Source organism: Saccopteryx bilineata, chromosome 12, assembly GCF_036850765.1.
Source record: "Saccopteryx bilineata isolate mSacBil1 chromosome 12, mSacBil1_pri_phased_curated, whole genome shotgun sequence".
Taxonomy (NCBI): Eukaryota; Metazoa; Chordata; class Mammalia; order Chiroptera; family Emballonuridae; genus Saccopteryx; species Saccopteryx bilineata.
The window spans coordinates 38,046,430-38,072,376 of record NC_089501.1 but is presented as its reverse complement, the minus strand read 5'-3'; the positions used below and the strand labels follow the sequence as shown (position 1 = coordinate 38,072,376).

The 25,947-nt window shown below is 41.6% G+C and overlaps 1 protein-coding gene across 3 annotated transcripts in view; it reads right to left on the bottom strand.

Moving 5' to 3' along the window:
- The window catches only part of AIG1 (androgen induced 1), a 198,757-nt gene that overhangs the window by 124,591 nt on the left and 48,219 nt on the right, over window positions 1-25,947 (bottom strand). For all 3 annotated transcript variants that reach the window (XM_066248278.1, XM_066248277.1, XM_066248275.1), the window contains exons 2-3: window positions 25,023-25,178; window positions 1,170-1,271 (exon numbers count right to left, since the gene is read on the bottom strand). In XM_066248278.1, coding sequence (XP_066104375.1) covers window positions 1,170-1,271; window positions 25,023-25,178 — 258 coding nt within the window. The remainder of the gene's footprint in view (window positions 1-1,169; window positions 1,272-25,022; window positions 25,179-25,947) is intronic.

Genomic DNA, 25,947 nt, shown 5'->3' with positions numbered 1-25,947 from the left:
GATGAAAGGGCTTTCATATTTGAGAAAAGTAAAAAGTTAAAGAGGGGCAGGCAGAGCAACCAGGTCAGGCCCCTTAGATGGTTAAACTGAACGAATGAGACCCAGCTGATGTGTTGGGATCTCCAGTAAAGGTGCCATGTTCATCCTCAAACAGTGTGGCTCTATTGGACTAAAGTAACTTCCGGTTCTCAGAGATGTGCCACTTTTGACAAAGGGGCTTACAGAAGGATCGATCAAAGCCCTTCAGTACAGTAAGATTCAATTGTTAGTACACACCATTTTTCTTAAATTATATCAAAATTGGAGTATAAGGGAAATTATTATTGTAGGCCTAAGATGCTATTTCTAGCTCTTCACTCCCCTATAATTTCTGGGATGGGTTGCCCTTTTCAGCAGGAGCACTCGGTGACAGTCTGAAAACTGCTGTAACTGAAAAATGCAGGCTTCTTAGTGAATACCAAAACTGTGCTCAATTCCAGATGCAGAAAGGGGGAAGAGACACAATTTCTCTGCAGAAAACGTCTCTTCCAAATCTTAAAGAGATGTGCAAACCATCCATAGTATCTGATTTGAAATTTGGGGAGGTGACATGATGGATAAAGCATCCGAAAGAATTAGACTGAGAAAAAGGACAGACCTAGCAGCCGCAGGCAAATACCCTCAGGTGGGCAGACCTTGGCAAGGCAGCCACCGCTGAGGACGCTTCCAATGCCCACCTCCCAGGGAACGGACCAACCCTGCTGCTCCTCTGGGCAATTTCTCCAAGCACTATACACAGTTACTTCCAACAGAGTCCCACTGCCGTGAGTGGAGGAGGAGCAGGGTACACATAGTTGTGCAGGTGGGAATCGATCCTCAGGCGCCCAGAGTGGACAAGCCATTCAGTGGCACAAATTCATCCCGGAATGAGTTAGTCGTATTATCTAACATCACTGAGGCCTCTTATAAACTGTGGGTTCCTCTGCTATATAGGTTGAACAATGACTCAATTTCATGGGAAGACTATTTTTTTTAAAAAAATTTACATTCAGTATTCTCCTTTGGTTATAATTGCATTATAACCTTCCAACATTTCATAGCTATTTACAGAGTCTATGGAAAGCCTTTGTTAGCACTTGATAGATTTTTTGTTTTTAAATAAAAATAATCATTTGTTTTAGTCGACTCACCATTCCGTGGTTCAGCCACCCTGGGATAAAATTATCAAGCAACTTCGGGTAAATCATCTCTCTGTCATAGGCATAAATGGTCCAGAACACGGCTACCACAAACTGGAAGGAGAAAGAAATCCTTTATTTCAAATTCACCATCTCTCTCCACAACATACAATTTGTTAGTTATCTATTGTTCAAAGAACCCAACAGAATTTGTATGCTATAATGAAAGACAAATCAGTAAACCAGCTAATGACTGGAAAGACAGTTGTAGCTTCATTCCATTAGTGGTAATGGTTGGGGTCCCTCCTATCTCTCTGATCTCTCATCGTGTTCTCTCAGGCAAGGGGATCTGTTTGTCGGGAAGAGAGAAATGGCCTGTCTGTTGTCCGCAACAGCTCCCTCCCAGGGCTAATTCTGTTGGGTTGATTCCTCTCAAGAGAGTTTAAAAGTTCACTGGTGGTTTTTGGATCCCATTCCCCACTGTACGGAGTTAGCACACATTCAAGAATCTGCAGTGGATGTCCCTTTGCCTTGAAACCATCATGTGGTTTAAATTAATCTTCGCATTCTCAAGTTTCTATTTCACCACTAACAGCATTGGAATCGCTGCTGTACAATGTCCCAAAGTCACATTGCGAGCAGATGTATTAATTTAGATAACCTCAGCAGGGTCTTCAGCTGCACTGAGAGCCGAGAGTACAGAGGGCAAGGGAAGAGTCCTAATTCTCTTGGAATTACTTGTAAGTTCATCTGGGTTCCAGAGGTTGATTTGGCCCCACCAGCAACCTAATCATGAAAAGAGAGTACTCAATCTATTATCATTTCATTTAAACTAATGATGAGAAAATAAGTTCAGATATGATAAAGAAATAAATGGCCCAAGGTCTTCACCGTCAGCATAGAATTGAAAACAAAAAGTAAACGCATTTGTACAATAAATAGTCGATAAATGCGGCATGAAAAAAAGCACCACCCCAGAGGAAGGGAGCAAAGTGTCTGAAGAGTATGTCTCAAATAATAAACACTACAGAATGACAGAATGCAGCATGAATATTCAACAGAAACAATTTTAATCTCATTTCTTATAAGTCATCCATGCCCCCACATTTTATTAATAAAAATAACAAATATCTTAATGCTTCTTTTTATAAAGCCCCTGGTGGTTACAGCTCAAGGCTAGTGATCAGATGGGTTCCAAAGTTCTATTTCAATTATGACATGGGTTATCTTGCCTGAATAAAATAAACACCCTTAAAACTTAGGAGGTTATGAACATTCATTCTTTCATAAAATACACTGAATGATAATTACAGTGGGCAACTGTAGATTATATACACAGTTTTAATATGATTGAGGTCCACAGTTATTTGTTCTGCTTGTGGATCAACTACTTTCGCTCAGTTGATAAATGCACAAGATGGAAAAAAGAAAATAAAAAGTCTATCATTAGCTTAAGGTTAATTATCATTAGGATCTTTTCAAGTACAATGCATAATTTTTTAATTATCAACAATTCTAGTTTATTCCACTGCAGACTTCCAATGGAGTGACTATCAGTGTGTCCTGGCTTTATCCCTGGACCCCAAGCTTTACAGCCTTGCTACAAAGTGGGGTTCCATGGATGTGTGGAATACCACCCCTGATCCCCATATATCCTTTTTTATTCAGTGAGAGGAGAGAAGGCAGAGAGACCAACTCCCACATGTGTCCTGATTGGGTCCATTCGGCAAGCCCACTAGGGGGCAATGCTGCCCACTTGGGGCCCTTGCTCCGTTGCAACTGGAGCCATATTTTAGTGCCTGAGGCAGAGGCCCTGGAGCCATCCTCAGCACCTGGGGCTAACTCACTCCAATTGAGCCATGGCTGCAGGAAGGGAGGAGAAGAGAGGGAAAGAGAGAGAGAGAAAGAGAGAGAGAAAAGCGAGAGGGAAAGGGGTGAAGAAGCAGATGGGCACTTCTTCTGTGTACCCTGACTGGGAATTGAACCTGGGACATCCACACGCAGGGCCGATGCTCTACCACTGAGCCAACCAGCCAGGGCCAATGTCTTTTTCTGACTTTGGTGACAGCATAATACTGGCCTCAAAAGATAAAGGGGATGTGTTGCCTCTATTTCCTGAAAGACTTCATGCAGGATGGATAGTAACCCTTCCTAACCTATTTGATCTACTTCTCCAGTGGATCCAGCTGGACTGGTAGGTTTCCCTGTGAAATTCAATTGTGAATTCATTCTTTAATAGATACAGAGTTTCCAGGGTTGTTTTTTTTTTTTCCTGAATTAGTTTGTGTCATTTCTGCATTTTGTGGAACTTCTTCATTTCATCTAAGTTCTTGAATTTACAAAGTTATTCTTAATATTTCACTATGGACATCCTACAGTTCAGGTGTTTTTCCCACAGAGCACTGGTTGGTAATCATTTATCAGCACACCACTGGCGAGAGCTGCTTTCTGCTGACCGTGAACGATCACAGTGTGCCCGCCACATCTACAGCACTGTGGGGTCAATACCTGATGGTGCAGTCTGGTCAATGCTTTGACCCTTATCATACGTTGAGGGAATTACAGGGGCTATTAAAAGTGAAGTGACTTTCAAGAAGGCGTTAGTCACCTTTCTTAGTGTAACACTAAAAGGTCAAGAGGCTGAGCTAACTGAATAATCAGCCTTCTGAATAATTCCTGCCCTATAAACACAGCACGGATGGTAGCTCCCTGACTTCCCTGCACTGATATCCTCTTGGTAGTACGGTCATCAGCAAACCCAAAATAAGTTCGAGCTCTACTACCAGGGCACAGATGGGAAACAAAAACAGGTGCTTTTGGACAGGCTAAGTGACAGTGAATCGTCCCCCTGTGTGACGAAGCTCCTTCTCTGGCCAGGCCCAATGTCCCCCTCCTTCTCAGCTCACACCTGCCGCCTCTCCACTGCCAGGACCAGAGTATACTGTACTTGAACGGAGAGCTAAAGGAGCATCACTGTGCGGTCCCTCAAGCATCCCAGGCAAAAAGACCTGTGTCACAGCAAGTCACTGGGCCTCATCTGAACCCCTGGAACCATTAGGAATGAGAGCTGGCCCTTTCTGTAAGGAGTCTCTCCAGGGGCCAGGAGAAGCTGGAGCTGATGAGCACTCGTTGGCTTCTGGAAAGACGGTTCCTGGTCAGTGGGGAATTCTTCGGAGTTCAGTAGAACAGACTAGAATGTAAGGGAAGTTGCAGAGAACAGTGCCGTGAAGGAGGCTAAAGAGAAAAGTTACTGATTCGTCTACAAAGGCCATTGAGCCCGATCTCAAACATCGCTGTTGAAGGAGGAACGGAAGGAGGAAGAAGGAAGGAAGAAAGAAGTGAATATATCCTTAAAGTGTACAGCTTCAACATGATACAATCCTATCAAATTGTTCTCCCTTTTAAAACAAATCTACTAACACTCAGGCTTTACCAAACACTGATCGGAAAAATTCAAATTCTGTTTTGGGGCTCTATTCCTTTGCTTGCAGATTTCCTGGTCATGATTTTTTCCATGGTCTTGCTATTGCTGAGCGGTAATGTGTGGCCATGTTTCCAGCTGTGACTTCTCTTTCCAAGCACACAGAGCATGAGCAGAAGCTGTGTGTTCTGGACATGAGCTGGCTGGGTCTCAGGCGTCCCCACGCACAGAGTGAATGTCTCATTTTAACGTGGCCCTTGTCTTCTCACTTTCCAAACCAAGGAGACCCTGGCTCAGTGAGTGCTATCCTCAGCCATACCCTCAAATTCTCTGCGTGGTAAAGCCTAGGGCCCTCTCAAATGTTAGAGCATCTTTTGTTCCAGAGTACAATTAGTTTCCAGAACTCATTTTTAGCCATGTGATGTGAAATTCCTTTGTTGCAATTATGAGGCCATGAGTAACATTATACTTTTTTATTCTATGAATTCTGCTCAAATTATCTCAACACCAGAATGTCTAAAGCACATGTTGATGTTATGCCTTTTATTTTTATGGCTTTTAACTACCACCTTTTTTTTTCAGTAGAATTTATAATTTATACATATTTATATACATTTATGTCCTTATTTAGCTCTTTTCCTGAATAAATAATATGAGAATAAAAGCCCAACTCCTTGGCCTGACCTGTGGTGGCACAGTGGATAAAGCGTCGACCTGGAAATGCTGAGGTCGCTGGTTCAAAACCCTGGGCTTGCCTGGTCAAGGCACATATGGGAGTTGATGCTTCCTGCTCCTTCCTCCTTTCTCTCTCTCCTCTCTCTCTCTCCCCCCCTCTCTCTCCTTTCTAAAATGAATAAATTAAAAAAAATTAAAAAAAGAAAAAGCCCAACTCCTCCAAATGCCCATGTGATTTGGTGCTGGCTTTTTCCTCCAAGTTCAGCTTCTACCAGTCTCTCTTGCTCCAGAAGCTCCAACTGGTGAGTGGATTGTTCCTAAAACTCCTGAGGCGGTTTCCTGCCTCGGGGCCATAGCCGCGTTTTCTACCCTCTGAGCCAGGAAGGCGCTTCCCCCCGTTTCACATGGCTGGCGTCTCCGTTCCTTCAGGTCGAGCTCCAGCATCGCCTCTTTGGGGTTGCACTGCTCCATTACTTTCTACAATAGACCCTGATTTTGGAAAAGTCTTCTTTCTGTCATTGTTGTTCAATTGTTCACTGTCTGGCTCTTTTATGAGAAAGTGAAGTCTCAGAGAACAGGAGCACGTCCATCTTGGTCATTGCTATTTCCTCACTGCCGAGCAGAGAACACGTGTACAGTAAAGATGTGCTGAATAAATGAACAAAGGCATAGTGCTGCTTCTGTCCGCATTGGACCTCACATCCTCCACCGGACCAAGTACTCTTTCATGCCTTCAGCTTTCTTCCTGTTGACCAAGTCTTCCATCATCCATAGTCCTTCTTGGACTTCTAGATCAGGATGGAAGAGTAAAGGCTCTCTTTTCTTTTTTATTTTATTTTTTTTAATTTATTCATTTTTAGAGAGAAGAGGGAGAGACAGAGAGAGAGAGAGAGAGAGAGGAGAGACAGAGAGAGAGAAGGTGGGGAAGAGCTGGAAGCATCAACTCCCATATGTGCCTTGACCAGGCAAGCCTAGGGTTTTGAACCAGCAACCTCAGCATTTCCAGGTCGACGCTTTATCCACTGCACCACCACAGGTCAGGCTGAAGGCTCTCTTTTCTGAAATAAACTAAGAATAAGGAAAATGAGAAACCAATATAAAGCCAATGGAAGTAGAAAACACTCATCATCCATACATCACTGCTTTAAATAGGCTGCCAAGTATTAGGAAAATTGAACCAAGATAGGGGAAGACTCTGATGTAGAAAACAGGATACAAGGGCTCTCTGGTTGAGCAAGCAGCACAGAGATCGTTACAGGTGGTCCACTCTAAGGGACAGGAAATGACCCATGTTGGGAACAGGAGGTCTGAGATGCATCAGAGCCCTGGGGAAATGATCTGATCCTTGCTTGGATTCAGGTGACATAAGTGGCAATATTGAATGTGACAATGGGACAGCGTGTCATTCCTTCAAGAAGCAGGATGTGGGTATGGTAAGGCAAATAAGGAAAGATCGAAGGTAACCAGCCTGAATGCTCAGCCTCATGATCACCTGGCAGAGACCAAGCTTCCTGTAACCATGCAAGAGGATTGCGATCAAAATGAGTCAAGGGAGGAGAAATGAGTGGAGCCCAGCGAGCAGCCATTCTCCAGAGGAGGGAGTGATCGTGGAAAACGGTTGGAAATTCAAGCTGCCCTAGCTCAGTTCCTCAGTCTGTTTCCAGGTCTAGCCATTCACGAATAGCTGGCTCAGGAAAAGCAGACCAATTTAAGGATGAGCAATCATAAGAAAAAGAAGAGCATGGAATGTATTTATAGATTCCCCACACACAGAAAGAGAGAGATAAAGTGGAATATGACCCCCTTTCCCCACAAAAGGTAATTGAACCATATAAACCAGAAAATGCCAGAATACCATAAATATAATTTATGATCAGATAATTATCCATTCAAGAACAGAGGTCAAAGAAGAAAATTGAGATGAAGAAGAGAAGAGAAAGCAAGAGAAGATGGTAAAAGTGAATGAACAGTACTTAAAAAAAATGAATAAACTATAAGTCACATGAGAATAATGAAAGTCACATGAGAACAATGAAAGGAAAGGCTGCCTTTGGTAAAGACAGCTGGGGGTTAGCTGTCTGCAGGGCCGCAGACTAGACACACCGAGAAACCTTCCTGCTGCGGACTCTGGGTGCTACCGAACTGACAACAAATACACTTTCAAACATATCGCTGAACATACAAGAAAGGAAGGGAAACTACTAGGGGCCAGAACAAACAAACTAACCAATAAACACGCAAAATAACCCCCCCCCCCCGACAAAAAACCATACAGACAAAAAAAAAAAAAAAGAACAGGAGGAAAGAATGAAAACAACGCCAGCCCAGAAACTGGGGCTGCTCTGGACACGGACGCCATGACTAGCATCAGAGTGCTCTGCGTATCGGGGCGAGGAGATAGATGGCTAAGGAAGCCCTTAAGCCACACAAGTTGGTGCAGCAGGCACTGAACCTGAGGGGTCTGGCCCACAGAGAGGCCGTTCCTTCATGGCCTTTCTATGGGTACTGAAGAGGAAAAGATGTCTAGAAGTGAAGCTCCTGGATCTGAGGTCACTATTGCACATTGAGGTCACCATTGCATGTTGTGGTCACCACTGCATGCTGAGCCAACTTTCCCAAAATTCCAGGCCATACTGTCCCTACCTACCCTTGACTATTGAGGTAGCCTCTTGGTGAGATTTACAGGCTTCATTTTTCTTAAAATTCTATCTATGCTTTATCTTGGCCTCAGGGTTACCTTATTAAAAGCTTTTTAGAACATCACAGTTTAAATTTTCTTATGCATCCTTTTCCCATTTGCTTGAAAAATAAAATTAAAAGCTTTGCACAACAAAATAAACCATTAACAAAACATAAAGACAACCCACTGAATGGGGGAATGTATTTACCAGTGATACACCTGATAAGTGGTTAATATCCAAAATCTATTTAAAAATTATACAACTTAACACCAAAAACCTCAAACAATTCAATTAAAAAGTGTGCAAAAAACCGGAGTAGACATTTCTTCAATGAGGACATACAGATGGCCAATAGATATATGAAAAGATGTTCAATGTCACTAATCATCAGAGAAATGCATATTAAACCCACAATGATGGATCACCTCACAACTGTCAGAATGGCGCTCATCAATAAATCAACAAACAACTATTGCAAGGATGTGGAGAAAAGGGAACCTTCATGCAGTGTTGGTGGGAATACAGACTGGTGGAGTCCCTCTGGAGAACAGTATGGAATTTCCTCAAAAAATTATAAATGGAATTGCTTTATGAACCAGCAATTCCACTTCTGGGCATATATCCAAAGACACCTGAAACATTAATTCAATATATGTTAATTTCGGCTTTAGTTACAATAGCAAAATTTAGAACCAGCCCAAGTTCCCATCAGTAGATAAGTGGATTAAAAAAGTTGTGGTAGATTTACACAATGGAATACTACTTGCCCATGAAACAGAAGGAAATCTTACATTTTGCAACAGCATGGATAGACCTGGAGATTATTATGGCAAGTGAAATAAACCAGTCAGAGAAAGACAAATACTACATGATTTCACTTATATGTGGAATCTAACAAACAAAATAAACAAACAAAATAGAAACAGAGGCATAGCTACATGGAACGGACTGACAACAGTCAGAATGGAGCGACTTTATGGTAAAGGGATTAAGAAAAAACGTTCATAAACATAGACAACAGTATGGTGATTACCGGATGGAAAGGGAGGTGGGAGGAGATGGAAGAATTCCTAACGGGGAGAGAAATGGTGATGGAAGGAGACTCGACCTTGGTGAAGAATACACAATACAATATCCAGATGATGTATTATAGATTATACTCCTGAAACCTATATAATTTTATTAACCAATATCCCCGCAATAAAATTAATAAAAATTTAAAACAATAAAACAGTCAATCTGAAAAATAAAATACAATATATGAAGATATCTTATTAATTAAACAAAAATTGAACACACACAAAAAAGTCCCTTTGTGGTCTGGCCCCACATTCTCTTTCCAGTCCCTTTCCTGAGAATAGTAATACCAGCTTGTGTGGGATTTTAAAAATTCTTTCAGTGTCAAAAAAAAAAAAAAGAAAAACAATTCTTTCAGCGTCTCTTTTTAGTGTCAAATACAAAAAAGAAATGTACACACATATATATGTGTATATGGTCATATTTATGCATGTATATATATCCCCTTCTTAGATGTATGTATATAATATCGTACTATTATATTGATTTTGTTGTTCCAGAACATATTCAGAAAATGACACTCATCTTTTAACATAAATTTTGTTGTTCCAGAACATATTCAGAAAATGACACTCATCTTTTAACATAAATTACTATGTGACATAAATTACTACGTGACAAAACGTGGTGAGTCTACAGAAGTCGAAGTGAGAGTGAGAATCCCAGGCGGTGAGCAAACGCAGGGCCCGCTTCCCTCCGAAGGAACCCATCCAACCACAGAGATGCTGAGCTTGTCTTACAATGCTCTGTGGGATTCAGGAGGTGGGCGATCAAGACTGCGCATAAAGCTCGCGCCCCGGAAGGTCACACATTCAGGGTACGAGTGAATGAGAGACTACCACAGGCAGAGAAGAGCACAGTGAGGAAACATCCTGCTGAAACCTTAGCTCTGTATTAAGAGGAAAGAGAAAGAAAAACAACCCTGAAAATTCATAACCATAAGATAGTCATTAGAACCTTAAGACAACCATCAGGTGGGCTTGTAGCCTGATAGGTGCTTTTCAGGTAGTTGTCTGGAATGTGTGTTCTTTTTAAGGACACATTGTGAATATGAAAACTGACTACCGTTTAAACTAAAAAAGCAAGTTTCAAAAAAGAATTCAGAATATCCTATCTTACTGCTCAAAGACTCTGATCAAAATGCAGTTTAAGTTTGAAGTCAGTAATAGAAAAAATGCAAATCCCTATACATTTGGAAATCTAAAAATATAAGAGTTTCTTCTGGAACTTTGGATGGCATGACTACACGTAACCTTGGAATTTCAGAACTTGCGTTCCGTAATTTTTTGAGAGTGTCTGTGATGGGGAGGCATCAAACTGCACCAAATACTGTCATCTAGCGAAAGGTTCTGTGTGACGTGAGGCCATTTTTAGGGCAAACTGAAGGACACTGGCATTCTTAAACTGCTTGTCATGTGTCAGGTACTATTCTAAACACTCTATGTCTTTCACTGACCTTCGAAAGAACTCAGGTAAGTTAGATTTTTTTTAGCCCTATCTTTACATTAGGAATCCAAGATGTTGAGAGCTAATAAAACAAAGTGGTAGATTCATTAGGAAGCCATGGATCCAAAATTAGAAACCAGATCTTGTCTCCACAGCTCATGCCTGTGACTACATCTTGTTTTTATAGGCTTCACAGAGGTGAGATCGTCCCTCTGTGACAACCTAAGATGACAAAGTGGGTCATCTTAGCATTCTAATAACTAACCAAAATTTTTATGGGTTCAAAGTTAGGTCCATTTTAAATTGAATTTCACTCCAAAATAACTAGGCTAGGTTTCTTTTACTTTCAGAATGTCAAGTGACAACAAATAAAATAATTCAACATATCCATAAACCTCACACAAAACTATTTTTATTATGTTAGGGAACCACTGCCAATCAATTAGCACTGATAGAAGTTCTTTTTCAGAAAACCATTTGGACTTTCGTCACTATAAAAATCAATAAATAATCAAACTTGCTGTCTCTCTCTAATAAAAGAAGACTACCATCTAGTTATTAGATATAATTACATTAAAATGAGTATCCACAGGGCAGCCATAAGTATGTAGGAGAGACATCCAACTAACTGCAACTTGAATGTAAAGTTACCACCTGATTCAACCAAACCTCATCCGCTCTGACAGCTGTCAGTCTGTTCCATGTATCTATGAGTCTGTTTCTATTTTGTTTGTCAGTTTATTTTGTTCATCAGAAGCCACATATAAGTGAAACCATAGGGTACTTCCCTTACTCTGACTGGCTTATTTCACTTAGCATAAGTAAAGTAAAATCATAGAAACAGACAAGAGTATGGTGATTATCAGAGGGAAAGAGGGCCGAAGGGATATGGAAAAGTTGGTAAAGGGGCATAAATAGTGGCAGAGAGAGACTTGACCTTGGGTGGTGAACACACAATATAATATGCAGATAATGTGTTATAGAATTTTACACCTGAAACCTGTATAATTTTATTGACCAGGGTCACCCCGAAATTGAAGTTACCACCTAAGAATACAGTTAAGAAAAATCTTATTTAATGGACTCTAACAAAATTTAATTAGGTAAGTTAAGTAATTAGAGCATCTTTTGTAGAAGCCTCTTATGTTCATTGGCTGTGTGTCAATGACTGCCTAGATTCAGTGCCTGGGGTGTAGTAACAGAACATTCTGACCAGGGTGCTACTATAACAGTAGGAGTTGAAGCCCGATCAAATGAATCACAGCCTGCCCAAGCAACACATGTCAACAAGAGAAAAGTGATCATCATAGTTGGGAGCACCTTGCAAACATAAAAGAGCAGGAATGTGTCTTCAGCTTTGTACAGAGAACAGGGCAAACCAAGGCAGCATTCTGGTTTACCCAGCAAGTTCATCCTTCTGGTACAAAAGGATGCCTCAGACTGAAGTCATCTGATGACCTCACACAAATATCATCCAATTACTGCCGTGATTTTGAGGTCACCCAGACATCTTCTGGTTATCTGTTGTCTTTCTCAAAGCTGTTCTGCTTCTAAGAAGAACTTAAGCAGATTCCAGGCCTCCTGAAATATCTTTTTGCCATTATAGAGTGTTCAATTATCTTTCTGAGGTAAACTTTAGTTAAAATGAGTTCATTTACTGAAAGAAAAATCACCCCAAAATAGACCAGTAAAACTGAGTGACTGGATTTTCGTCCTGGGTTATGATGACACTTGACTACTGTCCCAGCACACTGGGACACCCACAAATGGACCCCTCACTGCCCCCATTTGTTATGTTAATAGGAGAAGAAGGAGGTTAAGATTTTGTTTTTGTTCAGTTTAGATTATATGCATAAACAGACTAGGAAAATATGTAACAAGTTCTGTACATAATTTGCAACAGGAAAAGAACTTTTGGAGAGGTTGGAGTATTTGTCTTTCAGGATCACATCCACTGTGTACGAATCTTCCTTCTTTTTCTTCTATGAACAATTCACCCTCTAAATCTAGAGCATGAGAAAACATTTGCAAATATGATTGTGATTATTTCCCAAATGTGAGTAGATGTATGAGGTCTTTTCTAATACCTTTCTGTGGGTTCTTTAAAATTATTAAAAGCAATACATGCACATTGTGGAAATTGTGTGGACATTCTTTTTTGCCTTTTAAATTCCACGATGATCTAGGTTGTATAAATAGAGTGGAAAGAGTCAAGAAGCAAACGGCCATCCTTGGAGCCAAAAGGGCTCACAGATGCATGCCTGTTTCGGCCTGAACCTCAACCATCCATCTGCCTGACAGCATGGCAGGATTTCTCCCTCGGCATCTGGTCTACCTGAATTCCTTGTCATCTGCTTAGACCACCCCTTAGAATTGCTAATTCATATGGATTTTGTGTGTGTGTGTGTGTGTGTGTGTGTGTGTGTGTGTGTGGCTGAAGAACACTTCTTGTCAAGTAAGAGCCAAGAGGTTATACTATGTAGTCTCAGACCAGCAGTTCAGGATGGTGCCGAGATCAGAGAAAAACATCTGGTTTGACGCTGATGTGTGAAAAGACCCAGGAGACCCAACGGATATCTACCTCATGTAGATGATTTTTTTTCGCTCTAGAGCAGTGGTTCTCAACCTGTGGGTGGTGACCCCGGCGGGGGTCGAACGACCAAAACACAGGGGTCGCCTAAAGCCATCGGAAAATATGTACTTTTTGTGAGAACTGCTGTGAGAACCGCTGCTCTAGAGCTTTCTTCTTTTTTCCTCCCCCCTTGCTATTCTTTTTTGCTTGAGACTCTTCAAGCACAAAGTGGTGTTTATCAAACATCACTGGCCAGGCCCAACACGGCAGGGATTATTGTCTAGGTGGCACTGAGGCAAAGCAAGAACCACCTATTACGGCCAGGTGGGAGCTGCGTTTCCTCCCTCAGTGCCCCAGTGCTCTTGCCGGTGTTACAGTATTCAGGGACCAGTTAGCCTTCTACTGTTTACTGCCTCTTGTTCACATAAGACCCCCTCCTAGGTATGCAAATTCATGGGGGTGTGTGACACAGTGATTGGACGTAGCACTCACTAAGTGTTAACTAAATATGCTAGAAGGGAAAGTGTCTCCTTAATTTTCTGGCTGTCTCAACTTTTCAAGATATAGTGTATAGAAATTTATCTGTGTATCTTGCAACATAATATAGAAGACACTTATCCAAATAGGTAACATTATTTCCAGGCAGCCATCCCTGCTCAGTACCGAAACCAGCGAGGCTGAACAGATCTGATGAACTAATTTCACTTAGACCACCTCAAATCCTTGTCAAAAACAAGTGAGAGAATAAATTATAAATTGAAAAAGGAAAAAAAAGAAAATGTGATCCCCCAAATCTCTTGATCTAGCAGAACAAGATGACTTCCAGGAAAGAACTCTTAGTAAAATATTTCACTGTGTAGGCACAGTTCATGTGTTAGGATACTCGTGCTGAACACGCTGGATCATTTCTTACCGAAGATACCCTGTTATAATTGTGCAGCTGTGAACTATGCCTTCTCAGCAGCCCAGGCATGACTTACAGATGATACTGGAAACATTTAATAACCACTTGAAAAACGTCATTAATTCTATTGATGAAGCCTTATCTTCACACATTGCAAATAAGCATATTGGGTAATTATGTGATAGCTTAAATCCGTACTCAACTGTTGAAAAGAGAAGACATTGTGGAAAGAATTTTGTTTCTTGCCAAAATTTTTACTTTGCAAACCTGGCTATAAAACTGCACAGAACCTATGGCTATCTATGCCAAGTAATATATTGAAGGGAACAACAGGAAGCACAAATGAAGTCTTTTGTTAAACAGCTTCAAGGAAGCAGCTTCAGGGACTTTTGATCCAGATTCTGCATAACTCCCTTTCTTATTTAATTCATTTTCCTAAATTAGAAATTGTGGTCAGCTCAGACTTTACCTACGTAGCTGAAAATGTCTGTCAGGCAAATGATGAAAAGTAAAGGTAGGCTTGCTTTGTTAAAAAGTTGAGAGTCCCCATTTCCAACTTCAGAAAAATACAAAAAAAAAAAAAAGTTGAGAGTACTTGCTAAGAGCAAGTATTCTATTAGTTGGAGTGTTTGGCTTTAAGTTCTGGCCGTAAAACTTCCCAGCTGTGGACCTCAGGCAAGTGACATGGAAAGTGGGAACCCCATCTGAAAAACTAAAATGGAAGCATCTTCTGTGATTTGGAAATGATGTCAAGTCCTACTGGTTGGGGTAATAATAATTAAATAATTAGACTAAAGACTTGAGCCGTGTATGGCCCACAGCAGCAAGTGGCAGAAGTTGGCTCTCATTATTAGCTTTTTCAACCTCTTGAGTTGTTTGCGTGTTTTGCCACGATGGGAAGGGACAGTGAAAAGTCGCAGACAGTGTAAGTGGAACTGCTCACCCACCAGCTGGAACCAGACAGGAAGGTGACAGCCAATGCCTCTGGGAACGCGGTGTCTTCGTTAAAGCTCTAAGGCAATGTGGGAGGAGAAAGGGAACAGGTAGCATTTCTGAATATTCAGATAAAAATGTTATTATTTCAATGAATCCAGGGGCTGTTTTCTTTTGCAGACTCGCTGTGCATTTCGACAGCAACCCCCTGGGCATGCACGTGTTCCTGTTATTCTCCGGGTGCGGGGCCCTGATGCTTCTTTCTGCCTGGTTATTTGTCCTGGTGTGCATGTGGTCATTCTCTTCTTGTCGTTGGCTTTTTTTTTTTTTAATTCATTTTAGAAAGGAGAGAGAGAGAGAGAAGGGGGGAGGAGCAGGAAGCATCAACTCCCATATGTGCCTTGACCAGGCAAGCCCAGGGTTTCGAACCGGCGACCTCAGCATTTCCAGGTCGACGCTTTATCCACTGCGCCACCACAGGTCAGGCCTTGTCATTGGTTTTTAAGGTGAAAACAAGGAGAAGGACTCTCCAATGATTAAGGGTGAGGTGATCAATATAAGCACAGAAAATTCCTCTTCACTGGTGCCTTCCAAGTCGGGCACACCGCTAACTGAATCTTAGGATTCTTTCTAATAGTTTCTCATCCCTACCCAGTCCCCCCTCGGTGGGCCAGTGAACCAAGTGGAGGGAAGCCAGAGACGCAGAATTGTGGTCGGGGTGGAGGGCCCCTCCATTCCCCGTGGCACGGCTAGCTGCCTTCACTCCGCCTGTGGCAGTCAGTCAACTCTGCCAGCACCGCCCACAGTGCGGGACACGTGTGCTCCTGTGTGTCAGTGGAGCACAGACGCACCTCACGAGACAAAGGGACACATTGAACGGAAACTTCTTGGAAAGCTGCCCTTCAGAGGAGCTCAGGGGACTGGCAGGGCCGTCGGGGCAGTGTGGACACACACTCCCCCCCTCACTGTTTCCGGTCTCTTCTCCCCGGCCTCCCACCGTGCCACCTGCATCCCTGGGCACCATCTCCCAGACTCCGAAGTTTGCCTTAACTTTTGCTCCTGTGTGAGAAAGCAGGACAAAGGAAGTCTTATCTAGGACGGGCCACTTGCAGTCAAATAAACAAATCAGCCTGGTAGCATGGGCACAGCTAACAATTGGTAAAGGCTGTGTCGTTGGGAAGTCTACCAGCTCCTTCCTTGAAGGGACAGTGCGGAGATGTCTCCTTTGATACCGGGTAAAGTAACAGCAAATGTCAATCCAGCTGAAACAGGTGAGTCACCTCAAAACGCCCACAGGGACTCTGCCAATTTCAGGAACACCCACACAGCAAATCACTGTTTCTTTGTTTTTACAAAGAAGGAGATAACTGGGGTAGAAGGATGGAGGGGCAGGTGGGAGAGAGACAGAGGTAGATATATAGAGAAGCAGAGATAATGAGAGAGAGAGGTGCGTGTGTGGGGGGGAAGACAGAGAGGAAGATGCAGAGGAAGAGACAGAGAGAAAGATGCAGAGGAAGAAGAAAAAGGAATAGTGTTTCTTTTTTCTTTTCTATTTTTTTTAAACCAGCGACTAATATTGCATCTTGTTCCTGGTCTCCTACACAAGTGCAAACAAAAGATCCTCGTTTGGGGTCATATTTTTGAGAACAGAAATCATATGTCTGTTTTATAATATGCATCACATTATTAATGTTCCTGAAGATCAAGTCTACCTTTTCTGGATCACATATTTCAACTATATATTTCACTTATGGATATAAACACGGAAAGATGCTGGCTTTGTTTTCTGAGATATTTTGTGGCTTTTTGCCCAGAAAGAGAGGAAATGCTATAAATAACACAGGGCAAGATAATTCTCTACAATTTCTAGGGAAATATTAAAGGAAGATTTTACTTCTAGGAGCTGGTTGTCTGCACATCTGAGTTGGTGGTCTAGAGCGGAGCCACCTCTGATGAAATTCATATGTTCAGAAATTGAACATAAACCATTTGGTCAATTGTGTAACATATCTGACTTACTTTGAGGAGAACCTCTTCAAATGTCAGATTTAGATAGTTGTTTACAATCATACTGATAAAAATGCACACACACACACAAAGGGTATTGGTAGATAATAAGTGGAAACATGCATCTTTCATGGCCAAGATTGAGAGTGTCCATGATTAGTCTCATAGTTTTACTGTATCTATTTTTCATATGAACATAGATAAACAATGTTATTTCCAATATAATCAGTTCTTATGTACTTTTTAAATATAAATTGTTATTCTCATAATTGTTAGTCTCAAAATTGTTACTTATAATATTTCTTGAAACCCCTGATTTTGTCTGGGGACTAATGTCCCAATCTATAAGGATGAATCAGAATTAGTTTAAGCCCCACGGTAACCTCGGCCCCTTCTGTTTCTAGTTGTGTTCCCAGCCTCCCAGGCTGCTTGTTCCAGCCGAGAGACAGTCCTCACCAAGGAGACCTGCGGGAGAGTCTGCTGGCAGAGGCCGCAGGAAAGACCCGTTTGACGAAGAGACAGACACTGGGGGAGAGCTACCTGAAGAACTCCTTCCTCTTCCTGCCCTGAACATGGTTGTGAAGGACATGAAGCTTGGTGTTTATCAACTCTCTGGAGGGGTTTTGTCCTTGGTGAGTCCAGGGACAAAATGCCAACAGTCTGGAGATAGAAAAATGGAAAAGAGACAAGTGCCTAAGTCTCAAACGATAATCCTGAGCAATATCACTCTGAAACTACCTGCTTACAGGCTTCCTGTTTTGGGGGCTATTAAATATGTATCTTTATTGCTTAAGTCACAGTTGGTTGGATATTCACTCAGCAAACACTGAATTATTTAGACCTTGCTCCTGATGCTTAGGGCTACAGCAGTATATCAAATATACAACCTCCTTGGTTTCACAGGGAATGTAGCAAGTCAGAGGAGGCAGACACTACAGAAGCAAAAGATTAACATGCAATGTGCCAAGTAATGGTAATCATCATGGAGAATGTAAAGCAAGGTAAGGGGATAGTTTATATAGGTTATTCATAGAAGCTTTTCTGAGGGTTAATCATCAGAGCAGAGACTTGAATGAAATGGAAAAGTGAGCCAGGTCGATATCTGGGGATACTGTTACTTACTGGTGAAAGTACCATTAACTTATACATCCAGTACGTTTTTAGTCATTCTTCAAAATAGAGCTCAAATATCATCATTTCTGGGATGTCTTCCAGGACCTCCTACTCACTAAAATTAATCCCTTCCTCTTCTGGGCTACTCTGTACCTTAGACGTGTATTATGCTCATCTTGCCCTCTTTTAGTTTACTTATTGGCATAGCTTATGGAGTCATCTTTTCGAGACTGCGAGTCTCTTAAAGCAGTGGTCCCCAACCACCGGGCCGCGGACCAGTACTGGTCCGTGGGCCATTTGGTACCGGTCCGCAGAGAAAGAATAAATAACTTACATTACTTCTGTTTTATTTATATTTAAGTCTGAACGATGTTTTATTTTTAAAAAATGACCAGATTCCCTCTGTTACATCCGTCTAAGACTCACTCTTGACGCTTGTCTCGGTCACGTGATACATTTATCCATCCCACCCTAAAGGCCGGTCCGTGAAAATATTTTCTGACATTAAACCGGTCCGTGACCCAAAAAAGGTTGGGGACCACTGCCTTAAAGGACAAGATTGATCCTTAGTCATTAATATTTTGGCTTCTACACTCAGTACCTGTTGCCTAGCAGACTTCTCTCTTTTAACTGTTCTGGGTATAAACGGGAGGTTTTCACTGTACTGTGGTTAATATTGGCACCTACAATAAAATTTTGTTGAAGTGAGATAATGTTTTATGTTGAAGAAATTTATCTTACAAGCATTGAGAAGAGTACTCTGAGTGAGCATGTGACCTTCCCCAAACTAAGTAGGTCACCTGGGCAGAAAAATCTTGGGTTTTCATTTAGGACAGACAGAAGGATACATAGGATGGTTGAGAAGCAACCTCGTTTCCTATCAGGTACATCTGTTTAATCACCTCATGTCTATGGTCTTTTGAAAAGGCTATAAAAAAAAACAAAAACAAAACCCACACAAGTATAAGACCACGTGCACCTAGGTTAGGTAGTTACAGTCTTCTCAGCGTTTCTCCTGGTTGGGGTGGAAAAGGCTCATTTTGTGTATTGGTCTTGACTGTAGCCTCATCTGTAAACCCTCCCTCTTGGGCAACTCTGCTCACACTCATCTCAGGGCAGGGGGAAAGCATATTGCTGACTCAACTCCACATGAACTAGGTTTCGCCACAAAACACAACTTCGCAGATTTTTAACTTCAAAGGTGAATGGGAAGGAAAAGGGCAAGTGAAGAAACTTGAAACATCAGCCCAGGCTTAAAGAAAATAAAGGTATTCAAGTGTGCGCTCCTGTGTGACAATTAATAAAGAGAAGATCAGTGGGTAGTAAGGGTATTTTAAAATTAAATCCAGAGTTTGTAGAATAAAGCAAACAGTGTGCTTTTTAAAAATTTCCCCCTTAATATCCAAACAAAAGGAAAGGCATTTGCTTTTATTTACAGCCTCAAATAGAATCAAATTCCCTTCCCTTTTGTGTCACATTAACTGACATTAAAATTAGTAATTAATATTACCTGATATGTTTGTTTTCCATTTAAATCAAACTTCTACTTTTAAAAATTAGAAATAAAAATAACATATTTTCATAGGGGTATAAAATCTAAATGTATATGCATCACGAAATTTTTCTTAAGGATGGTTTAGAATTAGCTAGTGTGTCAATAAATGAAGATTCACAAGAAACAATTTTAAAAGATAATTCCTAGATACATTTTGTTTGAGTTTGCATTTGAAATTTCAACTTCAGTTTTCCATACGTTTCCTAAATATATGGAAACAGGCACTGTACATACACTTCCATCACAAGAATGAAAACAAGTTTTAAAGGATTTTAGACTAGGTTGGCACATATAAAATATTCAATAAGTAATTAGAAGACCATGATTATAACACCAGAAATGGTTTACTAAGTCGGCCAAATTTCAGAAAAGTTCATCCTGGTCCATGCGGGTTTGTTCCGTACACACTAGATGCTCATTGCTGGTTAGAACGTATGCAAAGTTCCAGGACCTTCCGGGACCCATTCTCTCTGCATCAAGGGGAGGGCATCCTCCATCTTCACCCTGAGCATGCAAGGTCAGTGTAGCGGTAGCCAGGCAGGGGTTCAAACTTTTTATAAAAACCGCCCACTTTTGCAGTGCTGGTCAACCTGGTCCCTATCGCGCAACCAAACAGCGCTGCGATTGGCCCACCATGAAAGCTGAACCACCCACTAGTGGGCGGTAGGGACCAGGTTGACCAGCACTGCAAAAGTGGGTGGTTTTTATAAAAAGTTTGGCGACCCCTGCCGGGAGCTTCATGGACAAAGGGGAGGAGATGAGAGTGGATTGCACAGTCTTGAATTAACAGAAAACACAAGGCTGTTGTTTGTCATTAAATGGACTGCTTTGGGGAGCAGTTGGAGACACGAAGGATTTTTGAGAGGGGCCATTTCGTATTCATCAAACTCTTTATTTTTCTGCTCTTCCTCTTTTTCTTTATAATTTATTATTAAATTTTTTTTGGTTGAAATCTTAGCCTATTCTCTGAACTATAAGAGTATCTGCCAGCAGAAAAGTCAACAAACTCACAGGGGACAAAAGACATTCTTCGTTTGATTGCTCCTAATAAGCTTCAGTGCTTCCAGACCACATAATGTCATAGAATTGTTTGTAATGCTTCTTTAAAAGGGTGACGGGGTTCAGAAATACACTGCACATGGTAAGGAGAGCCTCCCATGGGTCACGCCTGCGAAGTGAGCGGCAAGGCTTTGGGAGTGGCGGTGGTTTCCGGCCATTAGCGTGCCTAACCGAGGCCAGCCTAGCATTTATGGGAATCTGCTCCAATCAGAGGACACATGCTACGTTCACTCAAGCAACTCTGCCTGATTTCTTCAAGGTTATTCTGAAAGAAACTTTACTCTCCTTATCTTCGATTGAAATGTTTCATTATTTTTCTATATCCTCGAGTAGAGCACACGCGGTAGAGGCATTAGGTTCATAGGTCATAAAACCATATATAGAGTGTTTCATGCCCGCATAAAGCAATTACTGTCGACTCTCAATTAACCTTGTTATTGGAGGAAGCATTAGTGTAGAAAACAGACATCTTAGATAACCTACCCATGTCTTTCTTGCTGCCGTTTTTGCCCTTAGATGAGAGAGAGAGGAGAGAGAGATAATGGAGGCGCCAGGAAAAGCATGGGGTTGAGAGGTCTCTTCAGGGGGCTCTGAGCAGAGGTGATAATTCAGCTGCCTCTGTGCCCTCTATTTATGCCTGCTGCCCTTCTGCCCTGCGCCAGGAAGCAAAAGTAACATGACTTTCCCCGCAAACTTCTGGCTGACAAATGGGAGGGAGCAGCAAGGCGCGACGGGGGAGGCGCGCTGAGAGGAGCCGGTCCTGGGGCAGTCCGAGCCCGGAGGCCTGGAGGGACCACGGGCTGGCTCTAAACGACTCTGCATCTTTCTCCTTAGGAATCTAGAGCCAGATCGAAGGAATCCAGGGAGGGGAGAATCCTCAGGTGTTTTGCCCTTTAAGATTTTAACTGTGTCAACCAACATGGGTAGAAAGCATTTAATTACCAATGTTATAATTAATCATTTGCTCATATAATAAAATATTCACACAGCACAGAGTCCTACATGTATAACTACATGTCCGGTAGGTGCTGGGCATCAGTGCAATTCCTATCTTTGTTATGTAAGAAACCCGTCCTGCCGTCCTGCCTGGTGCCTCGCTCCAGGCGGGGAGCCACAGGAAGAGCAAAGATTATGCCTCTTCCAGTGACTCCTCGTGGCTTTGCTCCAGGAAGGCCTTACAGCTTAACAAGGAAGCAAATCTTCAGTGATGAAGCCAAACCCACAGTGCCATTCCAGAATGCACTTAGCAGCTGGGAGTTCTGGGGTGGGCAGGGGGGACACAGAGGGGCAGGGGACAGCTCTGAGGTCGCAGCAGAGACGAGGAAAAGAGAGCTGGGGGTGGGCGGGGGGACACAGAGGGGCAGGGGACAGCTCTGAGGTCGCAGCAGAGACGAGGAAAAGAGAGCTGGGGGTGGGCGGGGGGACACAGAGGGGCAGGGGACAGCTCTGAGGTCGCAGCAGAGACGAGGAAAAGAGAGCTGGGGAATAGCCGTGGAGAAAGGAAGACAAAAACAACAACAACAACAACAACTATAAAATTATATGTTTTGATGAGGAAAATATTTTAGGTTTGTTAAAAAAGAGACAACAGACCCAAAATGGCGTCAGTTGTGCTAGGCCCCATGTCAGGAAACCAAGATTTAACCCTTATGAAAGCTGTAGTTTTAGTTTCCCAGAAGTGTAACTTTTAACCATTTAACAAGAATGACTTGGTCGGCATTAGTGAGATTATCCAGGCTATAGGCCCCTTTCGTTACTCTTCGGCGGGCAACCTTGCCTGAAACAAGTCATTCTTCCCTAATCATTTCCTTTTCTGCCCCCTTTCCACCTTTAAAAAATCTTCCCTCTTCTATAGCTCAGTGGAGCTCCTTTCAATTTGCTAGATGGAATACTGTCTAATTCATGAATTATTGAATAAAGCCAGTTTGATCTCTAAAATCACTACATTAAATTTTTGTTATTTAACAGGTTAAAGGCATATAAAAAGCCAACTGCATATCTTCTGTAAATGTGATTTTATAATAAAATTAATGGGCTCTGGCAAGAAGCCATTTGCCAATTTTTGCCTCAAAATGAATATGTGTGGGTTACAGTGAGAAGTCTGGTAGAATAGAAGGGGAAATAGGTACAAAAAGTCAGATGAAAGAGTAAGAGAGAAACAGTGGAAAACATAAGGAGATTTCTGGAGACTATGGGACAGGCATCTTCTTACTGTTAAGGGGAAAGAGAGACGGAGAGAGAGAGAGAAAGAGGGGAAGAAGGGAGGGAGGAAGAAAGAAATGAACAGAGGAACTTAAGGCTAGTGACTATAAAATGGGAAGTGACTCATAAAGACAGAAGAGATTATGAGAAATGTAATTATTGACTATAAAACATCAGTGGGCAAGAAAAAAATCAGAATAACGAAATCAGTGAAGCTGCTGCACCTCTCTGATTATTTAGTCTGTAAAATTTTCTGTTAAGTTTATCAGCTAGGGAAGCTGCATTCGTAAGTGATGGAATGTGATGTTATGACTTTTGGTTTAAAAAGAGAGGAGAAAATTAAAGGCATTATTGCTTCTCTTTCCTCTGTCAAGACACAAAGAAAACAACACACATGGTGAAACATGGAGGAAAATATCAGATGTCATCAAACAAGCAGGCAAACACAGAGTCCCCTGTTCCTTTCCCAAACCACAAAGCATTCATGGACGAGATTCAGGAAGGACACTGAAAGCTGAAAAATAGCTCAGGTCTCAAGCAGGTGCAAAAAGCTTCTGGCCAAAGTAATGTTGAGATGTCTAAAGAGCATGTGTAATGAGCCTTTGATGAGAGTGGCGAGACTCACAATTTAAGCCCGAGAGACACAGTTTGACATCACATATCAGAGGGAGAGCAAAGCCAACAGAAAATATGCTACTATTGTATTCCTGTTTAGTTTTGTATTGTGTTACTATTGCATTCCTGCTAGCCAGGGAAGAATTCCAGAGGCAGTGACATGTCTATAGAATCACCAAGGGAGTAAGACATAAAAAGAATCAAAAAAGGATACAGACTTAAATTTTCCAGATAACTCTTTTATTCAGGAAGTATATGTTTTTATACCTTATGCCAATGGCAATTTTCTCTTAGATAACTATTTTGATAGAGAACATTTGAATTTTATGAGGCAAGTCCAAAGAAGGAAATATCAAATAATACAAAAAAACCCCATTTAACTCTGTTATGCTAGGCAACAGAATTTGAGACAGTTGTTAGATGGCTTCAGTCTGAGTACCCATTTAGGTTTTCAGGGGATAACGATGAGGGAACAAGAGGAGGAGTGTGACCAGGTTATAATACACCCTTTATGCTGATGTCAAGAGTGACAAGCTATTTTATTCAAGAACATACAACGCAGTACATAAAAGAAGCAATTCAGTGATAGTCTGGGCTCTTACTAATTGGTCTTAGAACAAGCATGTATAGGCTTCTGCTAGATACAGATCTGAAAACTATCTATAAGAGCCATTGGAAAGATTTTAAAACAATATTCTGACTCTTGATACACTGGACCTTAGATGTGGTGCACGTGTTAGCCCAGGTCACTTGGATGTCTACTATTCGCAGAAATCAGCTGGCAAATGAAAAAGCTGAATTTGAATTAGGTAATGCACTATTACTTGTACATTTGAGATTTATGAGTTCTCTCATTCTTCTCCTTGCTATACACAAGTAAAACATCTATAGAATTTCATGGGCCCCTGGACATTTAAATACATGGTTTGTATTTCCAACAGGCACAAACATGTTCAGAACAGACCCAAATATTAGGAGACACTTACTTAAGTGATATCAGCTAATGGCACAGTTGGGTAACCGAGGAAGGATGAGTTAATGCTGATTTCATCTCTCTCAAGTTCAGAAATACTAGAATGATCATAAAGATCCAAGGACCAGACATTTCAAGTTTTGGCAGCTTAAGAAATTGTTGAATTGTGCCCTCCCAAATTTATATGTTCAAGCCCTGACCTCATGATACCTCAAACTGTATTTAGAAGTGGGATCTTTAAACACTAAATTAAGATTAAATGAAGTCATTGGGGGACCCCAATCCAATCTCTGCCTGTATGAGAAGAGGAGAGAGAGTAGGACACAGATAAACAGAGGGAAGAACATGTGAAAACACACAGAGAAGGAGGGCCAATGATAAGCCAAGGACAGTGGCCTCAGAAAAAAATCAACCCTGCCAACACTTTGCTCTCAGACTTCTAGCCTCCAGGTCTGTAAGAAAATAAATTTCTGTTGTTCAAAGCCCCCAGTCTGGGGTGCTTTGCAATGGTAGTTAGAGCAAACTAACTACCTCCTATAGGCTACCTCCTATAATGAACCCTATTTCTCTTAGCAGTCTGAAATAAGACCCAAGTCTCTTTTGTGGTGAAATGCATTCTATGTCATACTCACAACCCCAACAGGAAAGGCCAACACAGCCAGCATCCAATCCCGAAGAGAGATGAGCTTCTTCAGCTGCCTCTCTTGCTCCTGGTTCCCACTTCCTCTCGTCAGAAGACTGGACAGATCGGTCAGCACACAGATGCCGAAGAAGACAGCCTGGATTACCTGCAGGGAGAGAACAGCTGCTATTAGCCCATAAGATCTAAAGAGACCCAAGCAAATGAGGTACAAGTTTGCAACCCAGTGCATACGAGAGAGTATCAGACACCAAAAAAAAAGAGAAAGTTAGGTGAGACAATTCATCTTAAAGACATTACCTGTATGTTTGCTCACGTAAGGGCAAATGCCAAACATGTATGCATACACACTGTTCAACAGAAAGCAGCAGCAGTGATCAAAACTTGTCTATTATTTTCAAATATCGCATCCGTGGTTTGGTTATAATGACTAGTGGGGTGTAAGAAATATCTAAGACAAGCAAAGGGATGGATCAAGGTAGTCTGAATAATAAATAAGACAAGTTAGTCTGAATATGTAGAAATCTCCTCATGCTTTAATCTGTTAGATTTAGAGGTTTTTACCGAAGGAAGTGGTAGAAAGCTTCTAGTCGCTTCTAGTCCCTGAGTCATAGAGAAGTCAACTGGATGCAATAATCAAGACTGATGTGGAGCAAATATTTGTTCTCAAACTTAAACTGCATGATCTCCTTCTCAGGTGTTCAGTTTTTATAAACTAAAATCTTTATAAGGCATTGGAATCACACCATTTTCCTCAAATAAAGCAACCAATTGTACATTCCCAAATCAATTACAATTGAATCACTTACTTGCCTTAGCTATGTTTTTACTTCAAATATCACAGATGGAGAATGGTGAAATTCAACAGCTCAATTACTTGTGAGATTCCTGAAGTGGGGATGAAAGTATTGATAATC